The following is a 21,868-nucleotide window of genomic DNA, read 5'->3' on the forward strand; positions in this document are numbered from 1 at the left end:
GAGTGATTTCTATCCGCCATTTCTATCCGCATTTTCCATTGCATTATCTGTCCAACGCTCCCATTGTCAGACAAATCCTCTTCTGCAAAAAAAAAAAAATTCTACCACTAGATGGAGCAATCGTCATACTCAAGTTTATTACACTAGAACTTAGAAACTACTGTAGAAAAGTTTAAAATTGACCTCTTCGATCTCCAAACTTTGACTACGCATAAAGTACTCTGATATTGCAAGTTCTGATATCATTAATTAAGATGGTACATTTATGTAACAGACCAATCCATATTGCCATGACGAGTTTATAGACCTAAATGCTGCGCCTGTTGCCTGTTGCGTCACTTGAACTTGGAAAAGTTCTGCCTGCCTGCCTGCCTAGGTTGACTTTAGTTTGCGCTTTGGCTACGCGCGGGATGGTTATGTGTCCCGGACACTGCTGAGTTATTGAACGGGATCCTGAGTTACTCCTGAGTTATTGCACGGATCATAGTGTCCTAAAGTTTGGAAAGTATCCCACCTCAGCAGGTTTAGACACTTATGTGCAACATAAACAACGATGATTTCAGCGTTGATCGTGTATAATAGGTAAGTCTTTTCATCTGTTGTTTGTTTTCAGGGTGTTGTAGTAGCCCGTGTGATCTCTCACTTGATTTTTTCCATTATAATGCCGTATTTCTCGGGAGTAGACTTCAATGTCCTAGCAATGTTTATAACTGTACAATCAGTAGAGTCAAATTGGTCAAACTGTCTGCCACAGAGAATGACAGTCCTGATATGTTGTCTTCTCTCTGTGACATGCGAGAAAAACCTGTGACTCAACTCGGTCTTATCGTTAATGTGTAACCAGAGAAAGTTGCAGAGCACCTCAGTCATTGTCCTACTTCAGTTTCATGCAACTCTTATCCTCTCCTTGGTTTAGGAAGTCATTGTAACTCGCCGAGCCACAGCAATGTTTGCTCTGTGACTTGTTGTGTCGACCATCGCTTTCAAGTGACAACTGAATGCCAATCAAGATGGACTACGGAAACGAAGTGGATTTATCAAACAACAATATCACTCCGCTTTGGAAAAAACGCACCACCAATACTGGGTCTAGAGACTTGAAACTTAAATCTAGACCTCTAAGTTACCAGATCGACGGGGTCCATACGACGGATTTTCCTGTGGAGGATAAATGTGCGTTTACTCTGACGCAGCCCGCAGAAAAGATAGTTGCAAAGCCAGCTGGAAGCACCATGGTCTTGAAACATGTCTTGAACAAACCAAGTCGGAAGACACGGATAGTAAGAAGCATCAGCATTGGACATTCATCCAACGGGAGATTATCCTTTTCTAAGAGACGAGAGGACAATAAGCAATGCGCAGAGAGCAAGGCAAACCTAACAGCTGGTACAACCAGAATGGCAAATGGGGCCTCCGTGTGTGTGGATGGCAAGCATTCTTGGGCTGACAACAAGAACCTGTCTAGCCCACACACTGTCACATCGCAGAGAGACCAGATAGTGTTTGGGGATTCTGCGTCATCTCCAGACCACATGCGGACGGCGTACGGCACACCCCCCCACAACCTGAGCGTCGCACCTCAGTGCCATCGGCAGGACAGTGGGGCCTCGTCCCCGTCTCTCCGCACCTCATCCCGCAGCTCATCCTCCAGCGTCATGTCCCTGTCCTCCACCCCGAGCTCCCTCTCCGATCCGCCGACACCCCGCACCCCGTCACCTGATGATGGAGTGTCCGTTGGTGGGGTGCTTCTGCACCAGACCCCAAAGTCCTCCCCGGTGTCTGATGGGAAGCTCTCCCCCTCGGTGGTCCTGAGCACCCAGAGTCTAGCTGCGCTGAAGATGGGCACCCAGCAGCTCATCCCCCAGGGTCTGGTGTCAGACACTCGCCCCCTGAAAACCGGACACTCTGGTGCCCACACCAAGGGCCCCGGAGGGCTCCTGGACCCTGGCCAACGGGCGTTGCGGGCCCGCAGCATGGTGGAAACCGGCTCATTCTTCGCCACGAGCACCGAGCAGGAGGCCGAGGGGGAGGACAGCCCTGGGCTGCTCAGGAGAGGCCTGCGCTCCACGTCCTACAGGCGGGCCGTGGTCAGTGGGGTGGAGCTGGATGAATCCCCCACAGATCTGAAGACTAAACGCCTGTCACAGCCAGTGCTCAGGGGAGTGGTAGAGGATCGGGAACACCCATCCAGCCCTGGGAAAATCAAGGTGTGTAGATCACTCATCACATAAATAGTGAGTTTCATAGTTTCGTACTTAAGATGCATTAAGCAGGTATGGATATGCAGTGTCCTTTTGTTATACTCTGATTAAACAATAATCTGATCATAAGCATCACATGGTTCATTTTAAGGATGGCATGCTTGTACTTTGGTTTGTGTGTTTTTCTTTGGTCTTGGACCATTGAACTCTCCTGGCCCTTAGGAGTGGCTTTGCTATTTGGGGTCTGAAGAGTCCTTGCTCTTTGTTGTGCCTTGAGCACTTCCCAACTGGTAGGCTCAATTTGAACATGTCAAAATGTCATGTCAGACTGGGAGAGAGGTCTGTGTAAAAGGTCAGGCAGGTGAGAGGTTATTGGCAGGTGTGTGGGGCAGACGTCTACTTTAGCCAGCCCTTAGAATGTTGCAGCCCCATGAGAAAAACTCAGGAGCACACTGTGTTTGTGGACAAAGTGACCGAGGGCCCAATTTATGTGAGGAGGGAGAGAGGAAACCCTCATGGAAAAGGTCTCTAAAAACATATAGGAATCATACTTCACGTCATGAACTTATAACATATATTTTTAAATATAAAATACTTCTTCAGTATGGAAAGTTAAATCTCCATCTAATCTAAACTCAGACCAGACAAATCATGTATTTTTCTTTTGTTCCAGAGTCCAGTCCAGAGTCCAGACAAGAAAAAAGGAATTCCGTCCCAGCGGACGTTTGACAGTGAAGGTAAGCACGGCACATGCTTAACTTTAGGACACTGGTTCTAAAAGGGGAAACGGTTGGACGACCCAAACGTCCTGTAGCCTTGTTGGCCATTTGTCACAGGGGCTAAGGAATGCTTTGATCCTCAGGTAGACACATTATTCAGCATGCCAAGGGTCTGCAGTCATTCCTCCGGCTGGTTTAGCGTTTGAGTTTCTCACCTTCAGACTAATGTCAAGGGAACACTGACACATTGTGGAATGTATGTTGTAATGGTGTCTGTCATCAATGTGTTCATTAATAGTTTATATTGGTTTATATAGTTTATATAATTTATATTGGAACAGTGACACAAAATTCTAATACATGCTTTCTGTCAAAAATATAAATAGGTTTATGAGTATATAATTTACGTGAAAGTGAATGAAATAACAGCTACCTTCGTCCTTGTGTTTTAATTTGGGCATTCAACAGAAGTGAATATGACTTCCTGTGGTGGTCTCTGTGGTGTTAATCTGCTTATGTAACTGGCCTGTTTCAGAGGATGAGGTCCTGTACCAGAACTACCAGGAGAAAGCCCTGCACAATGACTCCGATGAGGATGCAGAGTCCAGGGAGCCCAAGCCTGATGACCGCATCGTGGTCCAGTACAAGCCCATCCGCACGTCCTGGAGTCAGCTCAGTGTGGTGAGCCCGAAACACAAACACACAAGCCCACTCACTGTGTTGTCGATGCTTCTGCCTTCACCATGTGCGTCTTTTCACTGGACTCTTAAATGCAGTAACACACACAAAAAGGTCTGTGGCACTAAGAGTGCAGAGCCCATGTGGGCTAATAGGGTTGGCGTGGCAGAAAAGGGCACTGCGTCCCAACCTCTTCACTGTCTTCACAGTACGAGAGAAGAATGGAGCTGGGGCACCAAGCTTAACATCCATGGATGATGGGGCATTCACACAGCACAGCATTAGGTCCAGGGCAGAACTCTTCGCTTCAGAAAGGGAAAAATAATGTTAATGGATAAGCTTTGCTGCCTCCTATTACAGTATTATGTAACGGAGTTGGAGGCTGGAATGGCGGGAGTCTCGTAATGCCATTTTCCACTTAACTGCTGCGCTCCCTTTTGTTTTTATTTACTTGTATCTGGAGCAGTTTAGGGGCGCCTGCCAAGGCTTAAGGAATGTTTTGGAAGCCAGTCAGAGCGAGCAGGAGGTACACTTGCACAGAGAAGAGACAGACAGAAAGGCCAAAACAAAAGGAGAACAAAATTCTGAAATGGGGACAAAGAGAACGAGAGAGTGAAAGAAAAGAACCTGGGAGTGAAACCCAAATGTAATGAGTTATAGTAACAGGGAAGAAAACGTGTATGGTAAACAGGGAGTGGAAGAAAAGGCTTTGTGTGGACAGCAGCACAGTGGAGAAGGGTGGGGAGCAGAGGACCAAATCAAGGAACATTTTTGGGATTTCTGAGCTGTGGTCTCCAGTGTCTGTAAATTGTATGTTTTGGCAGGAGGGATGGTCAGGAGTTGGTCAGCTCAGGGAACAGAGCTCTGAGCAGTGACAGGTGTGCGCACCTGGGGCCTCGGAGGACCCAGAGCTGGAGGGAATTTTGATAAAGAGTTTTTGGTCCTGAAAGCAATAACAGTACTAAGTTACACTACTAATCTGATTCTGACTTCAGGCTTTCTGTTAAGTGAATAATGTGCCTATAAATTCTTTCTAAACACCTTCTCGTGTGCACATTTTTCAAGTTACTCGGACATGTTCTAAATCCAAATATGGCTCCAAACCAACAGCAGAAGCCTTGGTGATCTGGATCTTGGAATGAGAAACTACATTTTGTGGTATTGAACATCAGCATTTTGAATGATATTTCCTCTCTCCATTTGATGGATTTGGCTGGTGGGGTCAGATTAGGTCTTGAGGCAAACATTCATGCTGATTGTTATGTCAAAGGTTATATGTCAAGAGTTTATATAAGAGATTAGACACAGAATGGCAATATTTGTTCTCTGCACTTGGCCACGGTGCCCTGTGTAGCATGTTATTTCATTTAAGATGCATGTGCGTCAATGTGAGTTTCATACTGAAAGTCGAAGATGTGTATCAACCACAACTTCAGCTCTACCGTGTCATGTTGTTGCTGTTGTTTTATGGAGTGCACACAGGGGCAGAATTCTTGTAATACTTTCTGTTTCTCAGAAATGGACTTTTCTGGTCATGAAGCAGTGGGCCCAGACCGTGTGGCTTTGTTCTGCTCTCTCTCTGAGACTTGTGTCAACCACACCTGCATAAGTGCCTTCAGAAATCCCCAGATGTAGGTTGAAGTTCAGGTTGGCTAGACATGGGTTGCCAAGACAGTAATGATGTTTACAAGATCTCCTGACTTTTCTTGCCACCCTGGTTCATTTGATTTCCTCTTTGGGTTTGTTCAGGACTTGTGGATAGGGGAGTTCTTGAAAGAATAAAACAATCAATTCAAGTAGACTGCACAGAGAGAAAGAGAGACACCAAAAGACACAGAGAGACATGGGGGAGAGAGAGATGGAGAGAGAGAAAAAGAAAGAAAGAAAGAAAGAAAAAAGAAAGAGAGGAGTAGTAGGATGAGAGATGGGTGGAGAGAGAGGAAGACAGAGATAGAGAGATTTGCTTATTTATTTTGCTGGTTTGAGCAAATATATTTTGAACTGAGTGGATGGCAATGGAGCGGGGAGATGAGTGGCTCTGGCTCCAGGTGTGAGAATCACGGGAGGAGGATACACAAACATGATGGCAGAGGAGGCCGCAGGTAAAAAAACATTGTCTCCTTTCCCAGTTACCAATGGGGTTAGACAAGGTGGAATATTGTCACCGTTTTTTTATTATTTGTGCATGGGATGATCTTTCTAGGACATTAAAAGAGTGTAAGGCTGGATGTATGGTGGGGGATAGGCAAATTAATCATCTGATGTATGTCTGTAAATAAGTAAGGGATAATGTATTGTTCGCCGGTCATTATTGGAAAATAAGTCCCTACAGCGGAGGGATCTTGCTTCGTCTTGAAGGGACTTATTTTTCTACAATGACCGTTGGGCATTACATTATCCCACTTACTATGCGGCTACTTGCCAAAACGAGAAAAGAAACTTTACACAACGGGTCTTTTGAAATGATTTGTGGTTTCTGCAGAGATAACAAATAGTTTGCCGCACAAACAGAACTTGACAGTTTCAGGTGTTGCGTGGCAATAAGGATAAGCAAACGGACTACTTGCGGAATGATATTTCAACATAAATCAATAGCACAAAACCTATTGCCATTGACAGTGGTCATTATATACTTTGCAGCGGTCATTATATAGTTTTAACAGACCTCCAAACGTTAGATATAAAGTTATATCCTATCCTTCTGACCCCGCTACAGGAACCTCTCTGCACACTCATTTCCCCTGGAATATTGTGTTCAATCTAATCCTGGGTCGAAGCCAATGGCCTGTGTGAACTGGGGGATAAAGTTTTTTTGTACAAAGAGCACAGGTTTCCTTTGAAAGGCTCAAATGCAGCCCTGCCTTTACGGACTTTGCCTGACCTGGTTAAGAATTAACAGAATGTGCCTCAGGTAGCCACCAACGCATAGAAGTAACCTGATCGGCTCTCACTGTAGGCCATATTCAGTACGTCTACACGCCCTTGCCAGCCATGTGATCACTGCACTGTTGTCATGCACGCACATACACATAAACACACGCACACATGCACACACACACACACACACACACACACACACACACACACACACACACACACAAATATATGTGCACGTGCACATATACAGTACATATTATTATATCATCAGATTACTAACACTAGTTCAGAGAAACCTCCATATTAGGGAACCACATAACAGTTTCTATGTATTCTGCTGATTCAAGAAACTGATGGTTGAAGTTCTCAAGAAACTGATGGTTAAATTCTGAGGAAACGTAAGTTTGGTGTGAGTGGGTGTGATTAAACACCAGTCAGAAGCTACATTCATTGTTTTGCAGTTTTATGATCGCCAAAAGTATTGGTTTTGGGAAGGTTTCATGATATGAATACAACAAAAAACTATTTCTATTGCAAATTAGTTTTGGTTTGGGTGATTTACACAGATTGCCTAGACTATATGTCCGTGTGGTGCAACCTCCCCCCACTATGAGCTGCCCAGCGGAGAGTCTCTTGTCTGAGTGCCACGACGGCCTGCTCTGAGAAACGCCTCTTTGTTCCAGTGGAGCCACACAGACGGGTTGTCTTTGTCAGGTCGCACCTAAACACTGCAGCACTTATACAGGCCCAGAGCAGCGGCCTGCGTCTCTGACTGAGACTCAAATAGAGGAGGCCTAAAGTGGTGAAGATGGGACTGTTTGGGACTGTTTTAATGGACTGGCTTAATGCACTGTAATCTAATCACGGAGTGTGTGTGTGTGTGTGTGTGTGTGTGTGTGTGTGTGTCTTCGTCTCTGTCTGTGTTCAAGGTGAAGAAGAGTGGAGCCACTGAGAAGTTGAGCCCAGAGGAACGAAAGAGGCAGGAGGTATGAGCACCCCCATCCACCCAAAGCCCAGTTCCCTCACTGAAACACCATCAGATCCAGAGTTAGAGTTGCACATTCCATTACCAGCTATCAGGGACCAAGGACAGTGAGGTATAGAGAGGCCAGGGCCATGTTTATTATGTTTATCTAATATTTATCTTATTCTCTCGCCATCTCCTTTCTGTCATGCTTTTCCCTTGTGACACAAACAAAAGGAGAGAGAGAGCGCAAGAGAACGAGAGAGAGAGAGTGTGAGAGAGAGCAAGAGAGAGAAAGAGAGCGAGAGAGAGGAAGGAACAAGAATGAGGGTTTTGACCACTTTTTTTAAATTTGTATATTGTTTATATGGGAGTTTCAGCTTCACGTAAACTCATTAAAGATATAAACAAACAAGATAAGCACGGGAAAAGGAGCAGAAAGAAGGCCATGAGCTTGTGTTTCAAAACAGATGGAATCAGGGCTAGTTGTGGCTCTTAAATCAGTTCACTCCTACAAATATACAACACAAATCATTGTTATTCTAGTGAATTCTAGACATAGGAAGAAAACTGTCCAGTACTGTAAGTGTTCTCAAACAAGTTGAGCAATAATGGACAGATATGTTCGGAATGTTAATTAACATCCACCTCGAGATGAATCGCTGAACACCGGTCTGTTTTATTTCAAGAGGCATGTGACATGTCCTAACCACATAATAACATTGGAACCATATTTCTTATGCCAATTTTCTCTCTCTCTCTCCAGGCCATCTTTGAAGTCATCTCCTCCGAGCACAGCTACCTGCACAGTCTGGAAATCCTCATCCGCTTGTTTAAGAACTCGTCAGAGCTCGGCGAGATCATGACCAAGACGGAGAGCCACCACCTGTTCTCCAACATCGTGGATGTGTGTGAGGCCAGTAAAAAGTGAGCATCACTCTGATCCTAAGCACTTGCTAAGCAGTCCTCTGTCTGCTGCTCTCCACAGTCCGGGTGATCCACCTGAGGTGGATTTTGCGCTCAGACAGTGCCGTGCTTTGCCAGCCTTAGCCTGGTGCCTTAGTGCCGTCTTGTGCAGCGACAGGCAATTTTGTGCACCACCTGGGGGACCGGGGAACAGCGCCAGAGAATGTCAGGAGGTCTGGAGGCAGTGCAATTAAGAGTTGTTGATGCTGTTGTTGTTCTTCTTGAGTGTGTGTGTGTGTGTGTGTGAGAGAGAGAGAGAGAGACAGACAGAAAACAGACAAAGAGGGAAAAAGTGAGCGAGAGACAGTGAGAGCGAGTGAAAGTGAAGGTGTGTGAGTGTGAGTGTAGTTGAGTTTGTTTGTTTTTGCATTCACGGGGTGCACAGCATAGACTGAGTCATTTTGGGTAGGTCTCTGTTACTGGTTTGGTCGGCATGTGTCATTCTAGAGGATTTTGTCCTGACTTGTGCGACCCATTTGCCTACCTGTGGTTGGGCAGGATGAGTAGTGACAAGACAAGCATGTCTAATAACTTAGTAACAACTGTTACAACAGTTACATTGCTGCTACTGGAGCTCTGATCAGTTTTGGGAACAGGAAGTCCTCATTATCAGTCACTTGCATCACTGACTTGGAATCTACAGAATTTTACTGTGTGACTTGCACTGTAGACTCCCAGACACATGTTTGTACTTGTATACTTTTATATTTTTTATTTGGAGGAGGGGCGGTGTAACACTAATGTAATTATACATTAATATTTTTTATCTGACACCTACTGAACAAAGTAAAATATGTGGTTGTAAACACACACACCCACACCCACACACACACACACACACATACACACACACACACACACACACACACACACACACACACACACACACTTATGATAAACATGTCTGTGTGGGAGTTTGGCTCATTGGTATGTGCCGGAGCCAGGCTTTACACACTGCCTGGACTGATCGACCAGGTTGTCGGTGAGAGGTGCAAAAACATTTTGCAACTGGGACGTTAACAGTGTCACAAGTGAAATGGTTTTGCAATTCCTCTATGGGTCAGCCAGCGTGCACATGTATGGCTGCGTAGTATACTCACCATTTACTGACATAGGACTGTCACTGTGCCAGCACCACGATGGACATCCGATCCTCAGTGCGCTCTTTAGGGCTCTTTGTATGCAATGGACACACTGTCCTACAGCTGCGTTTCGTAGACAACCAGATAATCAAAACTTGTTTATCACCTTTTATTGTCTATTGCGTAAGAGTGTACGGGATCATGTGCTGTAAATGGTCTTTTATGTGGCCGTACACATGTGTGCACAGATAGGAGATGTGTCCTTGTTGTGTATGTTGTGTATGTTGTGTATGTTGTGTCCTTGTGTATCCTTAACAAATGTCATGCATTGTTACACCACTAGTCCTTGGTAATAACAAAGGCCCCTCCGTTGCTGGAAAGCGGACATGGAGCTTCATGCTATGTTCATCCTCATAGCGCTGTATGAAAGCTCTGGGAAGGGTCATTCCAAGACATCCTTTGTATCTCTCTGGCTCGCTCAGACACAGACACACACACAGTTACACAGACACTGCTGTCTGTTTATAGGAACACCATGTTCACATCCGCTTCTGTCTCATAATAGGTTAGCTTACAGTACCAGACGGCCAGCTGTGTGTGTGTGTGTGTGTGTGTGTGTGTGTGTGTGTGTGTGTGTGTGTGTGTGTGTGTGTGTGTGTGTGTGTGTGTGTGTGTGTGTGTGCGTGTGTGCGTGCGTAGGCCTTTGTGCTTGTGTGCATGTCCTTTTGATGGTTTGTGTGTCCTTCTTCATGTCGTCCCATCTGCGACATGTCTTGTCTCTGAAGCACAGGAGACACTGTTGTCCTTCATGCTGTGGAGCTGCAGTGTGTGTCGTGTGTTGTGCAAGGGCTCTCTGTTGGTGCCCTGTCTCTGCAGCTGGCTCTCTGGTAACAGGCAGCGTTGTGTCAGGAGCTGGATCAGGACTAATAACTAGTACGCTGAGCATGTGCTCACTCTGCTAGCTCATTGCTCAGGCCAGTTACATGCATACTCACACTCAACAGTGTCATGAGCCAGACCTGGACCACTGTAGGCATACACACCAGGGATTAGAAACCGTTCAAAGAACGAAAACAAAAAACAGAAACGAACACAATTTTTGGATGAACGTAACCAAAAACGGGAACAAAACCAATTTCACTTCTTCTGGAGAAAAAAACTTTTTTTTTCCAGTTTTAGATAGCCGGTTAATAGCAGTATTTATCGTTCCGATTAACCTTTGTTTGAATATTATTCAAATGTCCATAGGCTTGGAAAGTCACCTGCCCACACAGTGTTCCCCAGACCCCTTATAGGATGAATATAGTCAGATTTTATGAATCAATGTCTCCCCTGTAATAGGCTAGAACTGCTAGTTGATAAAAAGGATTTTCATATCCAACACTATCTAAGTGCCTTTTCCAAGTATGCAGCCTAAATTATTGAAACATTGTGTGAAATAACTTAGGCTGCCAGAGACACTAGGACAATATCTATAGGCCTGTCATGCAGTTGGTAGAACCACACATAGGTTAGGCTATTACAGGGCTTAAAGCAAGGACATTTTCTGTGCCTGAAGTTAGGCTATCAATCAGGCCTTTTTTAAGATCTAATATTATATAGGCCTACTTGCCTTCTTTCAGATCACAACCCACGCCTGAATTCAAGCACAGTGTTTTTAACAGTTAGCCTTGATATCTAATGTGCTTTGATTTAAGCTTTAAGGCTGTTAGGCATAATAAAAGCTTATTGTATTGTGCCACCGGCCATAAATCAATCTGTAAAGACATTGTAATTTTTTGTAAATTTTATTGTAATTTTTAAAGGAACGTTATTAACTGTTCTTCTATAACGTTCTAACCATTTACCATTTACCAGTTACCATTTAGTGGAAAGGCCTTGGAACACTGGAACAGGAAGGAAAAAATAATGTTTTTGCTCAGAACAAACCGAAAGGAAAATTATTCTGTTTTCAGTCCCCACACACACACACACACACACACACACACACACACACACACACACACACGCTAACATGCACACAGTGAGTGGGTTAAGGTGTTTAGTTCATCCTAGCTGTCTGACAAGGCCAAGTGTTTTGAAGGCGTAGGTCATTGGGTAAAGAGTGGCTGACGTTGCTGTGGCACTCAATTACAAAGAGCTTGATCACGACAGCAGAGGATGATCTGCATGTTTGCTACAGAGTTGCAGAATCAATCAATTCTCCACCCAATCCCAAATGTTTGCAGAGTACACACACACACCTTTGCACTCTGCAAACATTTGGGATTGGGTGGAGAATTGATTTTAAGGTTGTGTATTACATTAAGTAGGGCACATGAGTTTTGCATTTAACATAGCTGTTTACTTAGATTGGCACTTTGGCATTGTAAAAACCAGTGCAAGCTCATAGCCTATTTGGAAAAGGCATGTTGTGACCCTGCTCTATTTACCCATTGAGTTTCCACCTGAGACATTAGTATTGGCTTTCATTTCTGTGAAAGAAAGCTGTTTACAGGTTCAAAACATTGTTGCCTGAAGTAAAATTCCTCTAATTGTATTAGAGATTGAGGCGGCGTTCTCATTAGGCAAGCACACATCACCCGACCCCAGGGTGGAACAGGGTGGACTGGATGAACAGCAGTATCAAATAGGTACACATACTTCTATCTCATTTTGCTGTCAGTCAGCGTAGTTGTCTTTTGACTTCACAGACTTGCCATGTTGTTGTTAAAATAATTATGCCATTATACACATGGCTGGTGTGTAGAAGGCCATATTCTGAAAAGTGCTGGTTAGTTATGACGCACAGAGACACTGTATTGACTTAAGTGTGGGTGCATTTATACACACTTTTACTTTTATGGTGTCAGTCCCTCTGAATGGCAGTTATCTTCATTAACAATGCCACTCATGAGTTGCCCCTCACACCCTGCTACCCTCTATTGTGTGTGTGTGTGTGTGTGTGTGTGTGTGTGTGTGTGTGTGTGTGTGTGTGTGTGTGTGTGTGTGTGTGTGTGTGTGTGTGTGTGTGTGTGTGTGTGTGTGTGTGTGTGTGTGTGTGTGTGTGTGAGAGCAACAGGTTAAAGATGCATCATGATTCAATGTTTTGAGCCAACATGTTTTGAGTTAATGTTTTCCTCTTGAGCCTCCCCAGCAAGGCAATCCCATCTGTAGTCAGAGCCAGTTAGAACTGGTAGCACTGGTTTGGCAGCATGCTTTACTGTCCTTCCTGAGAAGCTACTTGTGGTTTTCTTTGGAACTCCCTCCTCCACCCCAGACCCTCCTGTGAACCTCCCCGCAGCAGCCAATCAGGAAAGCTGCCGGTGAAAGGGCTTGTTGGGGTGTGGCTCCCGGGATGCTAGCAGTGGACGGAGCTGGGAGGGCTGGGAGGGAGGCAGCCTCAGTTGGACATGATGTGTGTGGTGAGGCAGACTTCTAAGCTGTGCCTCCCACCTTGGACTCTCCCCTGTTGTAGTAGCTGCTGTTTCTGAGCTCCCCTCCTCACCCTCAACATTTCAACATGGTTTACTCTTGCGCCAAAAAAAGCATTGTGGAACATGATGATTACCCTCAGAGCTCTGCACTCACTCACACTCACTCTCTTTCTCTGCTTTTTTCTCTCTCCCTGTCTCTCTCTCTCTCACACTCACACACACATACACACAAACTGCAGTCATACACACACACACACACACACACACACACACACACACACACAAACTGGTCATGCACATGTGTAGCCAAACACACACACACACACACACACACACACACACACACACATACACATGTACGTATACTGTATACACACCCAGCCACACTGGGTTTGACTCACAGTTCTGTCCACTCCTGCTATAAATTTGTCATGGAGAGCATGACTGACTTGTTGCAGCGAAGGACAATTAAGATCTTAAAGCTGGTCATGGCTGAGGTACTTGCGTCATGCCACAATGATGCTTTAGCAGTCATTTGGTCATGGAGGGATGCAGTAGTCCTTTTAAATGCCCTCCCTATATACGCACGCCACTGAAGCCTAAACGCAGTGGGCAGAGAAGAGATTCAGATGCTCCAGTAACACGCCTTACATGCCCTCGTGTTTTGTGTCTCTCACACTCAGGCACACGCATTATGCTGTCCAGACAATGTCCTTGGTCTTATTTACGTCTGGTTGCAAATCGTAAATCGTATAGCCATGTGTGTGTGTGTCTGTGTGTGTGTGTGTGTGTGTCTGTGTGTGTCTGTGTGTCTGTGTGTGTGTGTGTGTGTCTGTGTGTGTGTGTGTGTATGTGTCTGTGTGTGTCTGTGTGTGTCTGTGTGTGTATGCCTGGAGACCGGGGGAGTGGGTCACAAGTGTCCATTCTCAACAGGACAAACTAAAGCCGTAGTCATCTGAGCTTCCTGGCATCGTGCCCGGAGGCTCTCTTAGTGTCAGTGGAAGACAGAGCGATGCCCTCTGTGCTATGTGCTTCCATGACTCCAGCCATCTCTCTGATACCTGCTCTGTTAGGTTGATATGCAATTAAGGTCGGCTCACAAGGTTCGTTTACCCATTTCGCAGATTTGTTTTGTCCGGAGATTTTGAGCTGCTGATGTTGCTGGTTTTTTGTGACCTCCTTGTAAACTGTTGAGTCCAACGGGAGGGAGAGATCACCCACCCCCACCCCCCCCACCCCAGCAGAAGTTTGGAGTCCCGGTCCTCATCAGCAAAGTGACCCGGTGACATAAAGCTCCAGGAATAGGCCGTGAGTCAGGGACGGAATGGCCTGTGCCATGATGCGGGGGGGGGTCACCTTCACAGATGGGCCGGAGTAGAGCTGCATCTCCTTCCTTCCTGTTTGTCCCGCGGGAGTGAGGAAGCTCCTGGCCCGGCCTGGGCCGTAAAGTCCCCTCATCTGTCCGTGTGTGTGCGCGTCCTGCAGGGGAAGTGTGCTCCTGTCATCGCTATTTCAGGGCTTTCAGGGATATCCTTTCCTCTGAAGCTCGTGTGAGATGTGGAAGATGATGTTCGACCACTTCCAGCCTTTGTTTTGCTGGTCTGTAGGTGATTGTGTGTGTGTGTGTGTGTGTGTGTGGGTGAGGTAATGTGTGAGTCTCTCTATGAGTCCCTCCTGACTCAGCCTAATGTAATGTATGGCATCTCTGACATGCAAACCCACGCATATCCTCTGTCTCTGTCTTTCGTCAGGTTCTTTAAGGAGCTGGAAGACCGACACCAGCAGAATATAGTTATTGATGATATCAGTGACATTGTCGAGAGGCACGCCCAGTCGAACTTTGACCCCTACATAACATACTGCTCCAATGAAGTGTACCAGCAAAGGACCCTTCAAAGGCTTGTGTGAGTATTTTTAGTGAGTTTTTAACCATAAACATGAAATCTGATTTTCTGTCATTTTTATGTAACACTGCTGAGTCCCATGATAGGATGAAGAGTCCGTCGTTTAAGGAGGTGCTGACCCGGATCGAGGCGCACCCCGACTGCAGGAACCTCCCCATGATCTCTTTCCTGATCCTGCCCATGCAGCGTGTGACCCGCCTGCCTCTGCTCATGGACGTGAGTGCCCCCCTCACCCCCCCCAACCCCGCACCTCTCGGCCTCCTCACATCTCTTCTACCTCCTCCCCCACACTACACTGCTCTTGCCTTAATGCCTGTCCGTCATACATGCCGCCTTAAACTCCTTTCTGCCACACTGCTCCTGCACACTCTCCTCCAAACTGTTCCCCTCTTGCCATGAGATTGTCAGCAGACGTCTTCTCCTCATTCCATCCAGCCTCACATCAGTGCAGTGAGCCCCCCGGGGCTGCTTTAATCTGTCCTCAGGCCACCTCCCTGGGGCCCCACACATACACACACACAGGGCTTATCAGGTTAACAGAGGGCTTGAACTCTTATGTAATGTAATGCATCAATGAAGACTCTCTCTCTCTCTATCACACTCACATACACACTCTCTCTCTTCTTCTTTTTTGAGCAAGGGCAAAACAAGTATTGCTATGTTTGGATGCTGTTTGTGTACTGCTGGTACTGTTTGTCCTTCTGCTGTTTTTATGGTGTTTCCATTGGTCACTCTGTTGAGTTGTTGTTGTGTTCAAAGACCACACTCTCCCATTCTCTCTGTGCTTCCCGCTCCTCGGGCCTTGCTTGTGTTGCGTCTGTGTTTCATCTCATCCCTCTGGAGAGTTTAATGCCTGGAATGGAGGCTGTCAGCGGAGGGGAAGCCAGGCTTTTCGAGGTGTTTTAATGCCGCCTCTCTTCTTTCCCTCTCCTCTCCTCTCCTTTCCTCTCTCCTCTCCTCTCATCTCTCCTCTCCTCTCCTCTCCTCTCCTCTCCTCTCCTCTCCTCTCCCATCCTCCCCGAGCCTGTCAGCAGAGTTTACAGCTTAGAGCAGCGCAGCCCGTCGGCCTGTCACATGGACCCTGAGAAAGTTGAGCTCCTCTCGTCCACCCCCACCTTCTCCCACCACCACCTTCTCCACCACTACTCTCCTGTGACATACAGAGGGGATGGAGAGTGAGCGAGAGAGGGAAGAGAGGAGAGAGGGAAGAGAGGAAAGAGAGGAGAGTGGGAAGGGGGGTGGGGGATTCTGGGCTCAGAAGCGTGAGAGAGACGTGCTCTTCCTGTTCGTGAGTGAAGACACATCAAACCGAGAGATCGCAGCACTGAGGCGGTTGTTGTTGTGTCCAAATCATCTCCATTAGACCTCTGTCTGGGGAGCAAGTTAGCGTGTCCTTGTTCCAACTGTGTGTGTTTCACATGAATATGCTCTCTCTTCCTTTAGACTATCTGTCACAAGACTCCTAAGAACACAGAGCAGTATGAGGCCTGTAAGAAAGCTTTCCAGGAAGTCAGCAAGGTGAGACTTGTTCAGAAGTCTATATGTCATTCTTTTACCAACTCACAATGTACATGTCAAAGTAGTTTGCTACCTTAATCTTAATGACTGTGTGTTTGTGTGTGTGTGTGTGTGTGTGTGTGTGTGTGTGTGTGTGTGTGTGTGTTTGTATCCAATTTCAGGTTGTGCGGAAGTGTAACGAGGGTGCGCGCACCATGGAGAGGACTGAGATGATGTACACCATCAACTCTCAGCTGGAGTTCAAGATTAAGGTAAATCGTGGGAATGAACTTGCTGAGATCATGTTTCCTTCCATTTTACAACCACATGAGAGTAGTTACCCAATCGTTTTAAAGTCTCTCTGCTATTACAGACATCTGTGTGTGTGTCTGTGTGTGTGTGTATGTGTGAGAGAGAGTTTATGTCATAGTGTACGGCTTTGTTTGTTTGAGAGAGAGAGAGAGAGAGAGAAACAGACAAGATTAACGGTGTGAAGGCTCCACTCTTGCTGCTCTTTGAGATATCCCTGAAGGCTTTTAACTCCATTAGAGAGACAGCTCTGCCATCACAGCAGGCTGACATTAGGACTCTTCCGTCGGCCCAAGTGGATGTAATGCAGCAGCTCTGCACTGTAACGTCAGCTGTTGGGAAAGAACAGAGTGGATATGGGGGAGCAGCTCCTCATGTTAAATGTGAATGAGGAGTGTTTAAAGAAGGTTGGGGTTAATACATGGCATATATTCATAGGATATCTCAGTGTTATTTGATATTTCTTTTAACATGCTTCCTCTTTCTTTGGTACCCATAACTGTGAAGGTGGAATGTCCAAACATTTATTTTATCATGCACAGGTGCTTTCAACACACACACAACACACACAACACACACACACACACACACACACACACACACACACACACACATACATTCATCATTGGTGCAAGTGTACATTTGTGTGGTGTGAGAGAGAGCGGGTGATCCAGGAAAAAAAGTGTGGGAAAGTAGTGTTGGCACATGTGGTGTAGGCAGATGTCTGGAGGCTTGTAAGCATTCATTCAGGGCTTTGCCATGTCCAGCTGTTTATGGGCCCACTTTAGTCAAAGCACTCAACACATACATGTGTCACACACACACACACACACACACACACACACACACACACACACACATACGCACACACACACACACACACACACACACACACACACACACACACACACAAACACACGCGCACACACACACTCAAATACATGTGTGAGCCACACTATCTGTGACCTCTAAACTCCTTATCCTTTCAGTTCTATACTGTGAAGATAACTTTATCCAATTCTTTAACCTCACATAAAGACTGGGGACCTACCACTTTTTAACTGCTGTTGAAATGCCAGAACTCGCCGTCAGTTTCATGACTTTCTGATGTGTATTTTTCTCCTCCTTGCCTCTGGCCTGCATACTTTCAGCCTTTTATGGGCTCCACTGGCTCTTAAACATCATAATATATGATGTGGTTTATCCATATTTTCTCTATACAGTGCCTGATTATGTGGTGCCCCTTTGTGGTAATTGTGTCTGTGTAACTGAATGTCTCTGAATTTTTCAGTTTTCATTGTGTAATTGCTTCAGTAGTATCAGTCTTCTGTCCGACTCACTCTCTCTCTCTCTCTCTCTCTCTCTCTCTCTCTCTACTTTCCCCCACTCCCTCTCTTCAGCCATTCCCTCTGGTGTCCTCCTCTCGCTGGATGGTGAAACGCGGCGAGCTGACGGCGTTGGTGGAGGAGAACGGCATCTTCCTGAAGAGGACGTCACGGCAGCAGGTCTACTTCTTCCTCTTCAACGACGTGCTCATCCTCACCAGGAAGAAGAGGTGGGTTCCCGTGCATATCTATGAAGAGCCTGGCTCTGGACTAGCCCCCCTCCCCCAACCAGGGGGCCACTGAGCAGGCTCTTCCTGTGTAAAGTAGCAGAGATGAGAATTCTGATATGCAGAGTTCATCTGTCAGGCAGGTCACCCCCCCCCCCCCCCCCCCATCCCCCCTACCCGGTCCAGTAGACCCCAGCCACCAGCCTCTGAACTTGAACCTTACAAGCAGCCAGTGGAAAACTACAAAACAATCTCTTTACCCCCGAAAATCCACTGTTGCCCCTTAAGTTCATTAGTTCATGTCATTGTTTGTTACTCGGTTGTCTGTTCTTTATTTATCCCCACGAGGAGTTTAGTCATTTGCATGGAAACCCTCAGCTCAACTGCTCTAAATCACAGTGGTGGGAAACCACAGCACAGCTCGCACGCTCAAACAACTCCATGTTTGGCTGCCAGAGCTTTTGCTCAGCTCGTGTGTCCTCCCAGTCCGTGAGGGCACCTCACACAGGTGTGGAGAGCGGGTCAGGGCGAGGGTGGCTCCCTCCTCTCTCTCCCGCTGGGTCAGCCTGTACTGTCCCTGCTCAGCACACCCACTCGGCACAGCACAGAAGGAACTGTACTAGACAGGCCGACAGAGCGACACATAATAACAGTCCTGCCCCACGCCGTTTTGTGTGGGGATGTTTACTTTTAGCCTTCTTTCTCTGCCCTGGTGTGTTAGTCATGATTTCACGCATGAGTGGCTTCAGAGACCGATGTTTGCGTCTTTCTCGCTGGTGTTTTGACTGTACTCTGAAAACTTGACTCTTATTGAACTGCACATGAAAACAGCTTTGCTCCACATGCCTGGCGTATGTGGTTGGACTTCCTTTGCTTTCATATCTGTGTTGCACAATATGGGCCTCCATATTCTCCGGCACTGGAAGTCTGTTTTTCCTCTCCCGAATTTCAAGAACATTCGGTATTCCTTAGAAAAGAATGTCTTCCTGGAAACAATGTGGTTTTCATCTGGTAGAATCTAGGCATCTGTGTGTGTGTGTGTGTGTGTGTGTGTGTGTGTGTGTGTGTGTGTGTGTGTGTGTGTGTGTGTGTATGTCTGTGTCTGTCTGTGTGTGTGTGTGTGTGTGTGTGTCTGTGAGATGCATTGCTGATGTGAGTCCTGATACTCTCTGCTCTCCAGACCTCGTGAGCACAGGAGAGCAGGGAGGTGTCACGCTACTGTGTCTGGCCTGACGGGGAGAAAAACAGCGTCGTGCGCACCTCCTTCATTCCTCCCCTCCATCTATCCCTTCATCTCCCCTCCCTCTCTTCCTCCCTCTCTCCCTCCCTCCCTCCCTCTCTGTCCCTCGTGCTATATTTTCCCACTATCCAGAACAGTTATGTAACTCCCAGTTCGCCACCAGCTGGCTGCCATTCATTTTTTTCTCCCTCTCCTCTTCCTGGTGTTCAGCTCAGCAGCGTTGTTATTGCTGCGAGAGAGAGAGAGAGAGAGAGAGAGAGAGAGAGAGAGAGAGAGAGAGAGAGAGAGAAGGGCGTTGAGACATACATCCCCCTCTCCTCCTGGCTCCCCATTTGTTGCCTGTGCTGCTGTAGCAGTGTGTGTGTGTGTGTGAGAGAGATCCACACAGATAGCCGAGCCTTTGTCTGCTCACTCACTGGGACGTGCAGTCGTGGAGCACAAAGTCGCTCTCAGCCATGTTGAGATGAGAAACCGAGAAGTGGCCAGTTGGCTACAAAACAGAAACACTTCACAGTTCATAGTCCCCACAGCTGTCAGGATGTCAGTGGCTCTGCACCAAGAAGTGATTGTGTGATTTTCCTTGTAATTACAACTTTGTTTCATTATTCACACCACTGTGTATTTCCCTTGGCTACTTGTTGTTACTGCGTTGTGGCTCCTAGTGCACTGGCAGATTAGGTGTGGGTGTGTGTTGGAGTGTAAAGGGTGTCTAGGGAGGGGATGCTGCTGAGGACCTGGCTGATGACGTGTGTGAGGCGTGGAGGAGGAGAAGGCCTCTGTTATCTCACAAGGGCTGGAACTCTGGGGACAGCATGTTTCTCATTCCAGCATCTACATGCCTATGTGTGTCTGTGTGTGTGGGTGTGTGTGTGTGTCTGTGTGTGTGTGTGTATGTGGGTCTGTGTGTGTCTGTGTGTCTGTGTGTGTGTGTGTGTGTGTGTGTGTGTGTGTGTGTGTGTGTGTGTGTGGGTGGATGTATTTGTGTGTTGATTGTGGATGTACTAGAGGATGTTGCATCCTCATTGCCCGGTACATCTACTGAAGAGGATGCCAGGACAACTCCAGTGACATCAGATGAGAGGCTGATTGGAACGCCAAGTACTAACAGATCCCTCCCAGAGCCCTTGAGCCTGCCTTATCAGAAAACAGAAGCAATGGAGGGTTGAGGGCAGATTGTGTGTGTGTGTTTGTGTTTGATAGAGAACACATGGCAGAATATAATTGGCAGTAAACTGTGGTTCCTGCAGAGCACAAGGGTAGATGGAGGGGACAGTTAAAATTAGTTGAGTGCCACTCCACTGTGCCCTCCATCAGGTGGCATCCAGCCCTGGGCACAGAGCGCAGGGGGCAGCAGATGGCATGTCTCGCCTGCCTGCACGCGTGACGGTCTGTTGGGCTCATCTGAAAAGATGGGCATCTGCCTCGTATTTATAGGCTCGGGCTGATTTATGCATCGGTCCTCTGCTGATCTGACTTGTCATGCTCGCTTGCGTGAAAGGTAGCTGGACGCGTTAGAGATTTATGTGGAGAGGGTCTCGCCAAGGGCTTCTGGCCTCACGCATGTCCACTCAGGGGTGGAGAGGGAGTGTGTGTGTGTGCTCATTTGTTCCCCACGGCAGGCCGTTTCCTGGAGCACGGGAAGGCTCGCTCCCCTGGGTGGTCTGTCCGTGGGCAGCCGCTGGTGCGGGTCAGTTCTGCGGCAGCTCGTTTGATTTCATGCAGCACTCCAAAGCAGTCCCGTGCCCCTGGGCCTTTTTTCCCTCTTGGCGAGTCGTGAGCGGATTTATTTCTGTTCCCGTCTGTTCCGTTTCTCTCCCTCCCTCTCTCTCTCTCTCTCTCTCTCTCTTTCTCGTTTTTCCTTTCCTCCCCCTTTTTCTTCTCTTCTCCATGAAATTCAAATCGCATTCCAGGCATGTCTGACATTCTGTCCCCGGGACATTTTGGGAATGTGATGTTGAGGCTTTAAGGGTAGTTGGTACTGAGTTGCCTTTTCTGTCTCCCCCTCCCTGTCTGGTGTGTGTCGCCCCACTGCACACCACAGTCCTCACACAGATTAGACATCACACTGGACCGGAGTAGTGTCCGCTCACTGGGGCAGCTATCAGATTTATGTAACCCCCCCCCCCCCCCCCCCCCACACACACACACACACACCCCTGGAATGCGTTACGCGAGTGTGCCCTGACAACCGTGTGATTGAGAAAGATGGCTGAGGCTGATGTGTTCCAGGTGACCCCCTCAGTCAAACCAAAACGCCCCTCTGTGGCATTGCGCTGACAAACACGATGATGTGCGTGTGTGCCTGTGTGTGTGTGTGTGTGTGCGTGCGTGTGTGCATGCATGTGTGCCTGTGTGCGTGTGTGCCTGTGTGCGTGTGTGTGTGTGTGTGCGTGTGCGTGTGTGTGTTTGCACGCGAGCACGTGGGTGCACATGTTTTGCTTGTGTGTGCCCTTGCTGTGGTAG

At 47.1% G+C, this 21,868-nt stretch overlaps 1 protein-coding gene across 1 annotated transcript in view; it reads left to right on the forward strand.

Annotated features, from left to right (window-relative positions):
• Positions 1-288: 288 nt before the first annotated feature.
• Positions 289-21,868, forward strand: part of LOC121684147 (rho guanine nucleotide exchange factor 26-like) — a 28,862-nt gene continuing 7,282 nt past the window's right edge. Inside the window, exons 1-11 of the mRNA XM_042064101.1 lie at positions 289-582; positions 917-2,207; positions 2,875-2,938; positions 3,456-3,601; positions 7,405-7,461; positions 8,206-8,366; positions 14,655-14,807; positions 14,894-15,023; positions 16,251-16,325; positions 16,487-16,576; positions 18,014-18,168. Coding sequence (XP_041920035.1) covers positions 999-2,207; positions 2,875-2,938; positions 3,456-3,601; positions 7,405-7,461; positions 8,206-8,366; positions 14,655-14,807; positions 14,894-15,023; positions 16,251-16,325; positions 16,487-16,576; positions 18,014-18,168 — 2,240 coding nt within the window. The 5' untranslated portion in view covers positions 289-582; positions 917-998. The remainder of the gene's footprint in view (positions 583-916; positions 2,208-2,874; positions 2,939-3,455; positions 3,602-7,404; positions 7,462-8,205; positions 8,367-14,654; positions 14,808-14,893; positions 15,024-16,250; positions 16,326-16,486; positions 16,577-18,013; positions 18,169-21,868) is intronic.

This window comes from Alosa sapidissima, chromosome 15, assembly GCF_018492685.1.
Source record: "Alosa sapidissima isolate fAloSap1 chromosome 15, fAloSap1.pri, whole genome shotgun sequence".
Taxonomy (NCBI): domain Eukaryota; kingdom Metazoa; phylum Chordata; class Actinopteri; order Clupeiformes; family Clupeidae; genus Alosa; species Alosa sapidissima.